A 1,188-nucleotide genomic window follows, 5' to 3' on the forward strand; every position below is an offset into this window, starting at 1 on the left:
TGGCCGCCTGCCTCAAGCTGGAGTGCTGCATCAGCGGGACGCACAGCATGGACCTGGTGGGGCTGGAGCCCTTCGGGGAGTACGTGTCGCTGCCCGGCCTGGACTGCACCTTCCCAGGGTAAGCGCGGGGCTCCGCAGCGGGACGCGGAGGAGCGACCCGGGGGCCGCCCCGTCCCCAGCGCTGACTCCTCCCACAGTGGCTACAGCAGCTTGGCCGAGCGCCTGCTCTCGGATCTGCCCGAGGGCACCGTGCTGTTCAACAAGGCCGTGAGGACCATCCACTGGCAAGGCTCCTTCCGTGAGGAAGGCGACGATGGCGGCAGAGTTTTCCCCGTGCGGGTGGAGTGCGAGGATGGAGATGTCTTCCTTGCTGACCACGTCATCGTCACTGTCCCGCTGGGTGAGGACACCAACACCTTCCCTTGGCCTGCCCTTGCCCTCCGACCAGCTGGGCGAGCGGAGGGCAGGGATTGCCTAAACCCCTTCCCAGCCTCCCCTGTCCCGCTGGGAAGAGGCTGGAAAGGGGTTTGGGGAGCTCAGAGCATCTCAGACGCCATTTAGGAACCCAGCTGAGAGCTGCCCCCTTGCCTGCCCGAACTTGTGGCTGCAGGTTTCCTCAAGGAACGGCACCAGGAACTCTTCCAGCCCCCCCTTCCCGAGCGGAAAGCACAGGCCATTCGCAACCTGGGCTTTGGCACCAACAACAAGATCTTCCTGGAGTTCGAGCAGCCTTTCTGGGAGCCCGAGCAGCAGCTCCTGGAAGTGGTGTGGGAGGACGAGTCGCCCCTGGAGGAGCCCGACGCTGACCTGGAGGCCAACTGGTTCAAGAAGCTCATCGGATTCGTGGTGCTGCAGCCGCCAGAGCAGTAGGTGACGGGGGATTTGGGGCATCCGGGCCGCTGGTGGGCACGGGGAGGGTGCAGCAGCTTTCAGCCCCGCCTTCCCGCCTCAGGCACGGGCACGTCCTGTGCGGCTTCATCGCGGGGAAGGAATCGGAGCACATGGAGACGCTGAGCGACGCCGAGGTGCTCAGCGCCATGACCCACGTCCTGCGCACGATGACAGGTGCCCGCCCCTCCCCGCCCTGCCCGCTGCCCCGGGGGAATCTCCCGATCCTATCCCTGAGCCCTCTCCGCAGGGAATCTGGACCTGCCCGCGCCCAGGAGCGTGCTGCGCTCCCGCTGGCAC

General features: G+C 66.5%; 1 protein-coding gene across 1 annotated transcript in view; it reads left to right on the top strand.

Moving 5' to 3' along the window:
* Positions 1–2: 2 nt before the first annotated feature.
* The window catches only part of LOC102041417 (peroxisomal N(1)-acetyl-spermine/spermidine oxidase-like), a gene marked incomplete at its 5' end in the record, with an annotated part of 5,109 nt that continues 3,923 nt past the window's right edge, over positions 3–1,188 (top strand). Inside the window, 5 exons of the mRNA XM_014310946.2 lie at positions 3–118; positions 198–400; positions 611–866; positions 953–1,065; positions 1,139–1,184. Coding sequence (XP_014166421.1) covers positions 3–118; positions 198–400; positions 611–866; positions 953–1,065; positions 1,139–1,184 — 734 coding nt within the window. The remainder of the gene's footprint in view (positions 119–197; positions 401–610; positions 867–952; positions 1,066–1,138; positions 1,185–1,188) is intronic.

The sequence above is a fragment of the Geospiza fortis genome, unplaced genomic scaffold, assembly GCF_000277835.1.
Source record: "Geospiza fortis unplaced genomic scaffold, GeoFor_1.0 scaffold89, whole genome shotgun sequence".
NCBI classification, from domain to species: domain Eukaryota; kingdom Metazoa; phylum Chordata; class Aves; order Passeriformes; family Thraupidae; genus Geospiza; species Geospiza fortis.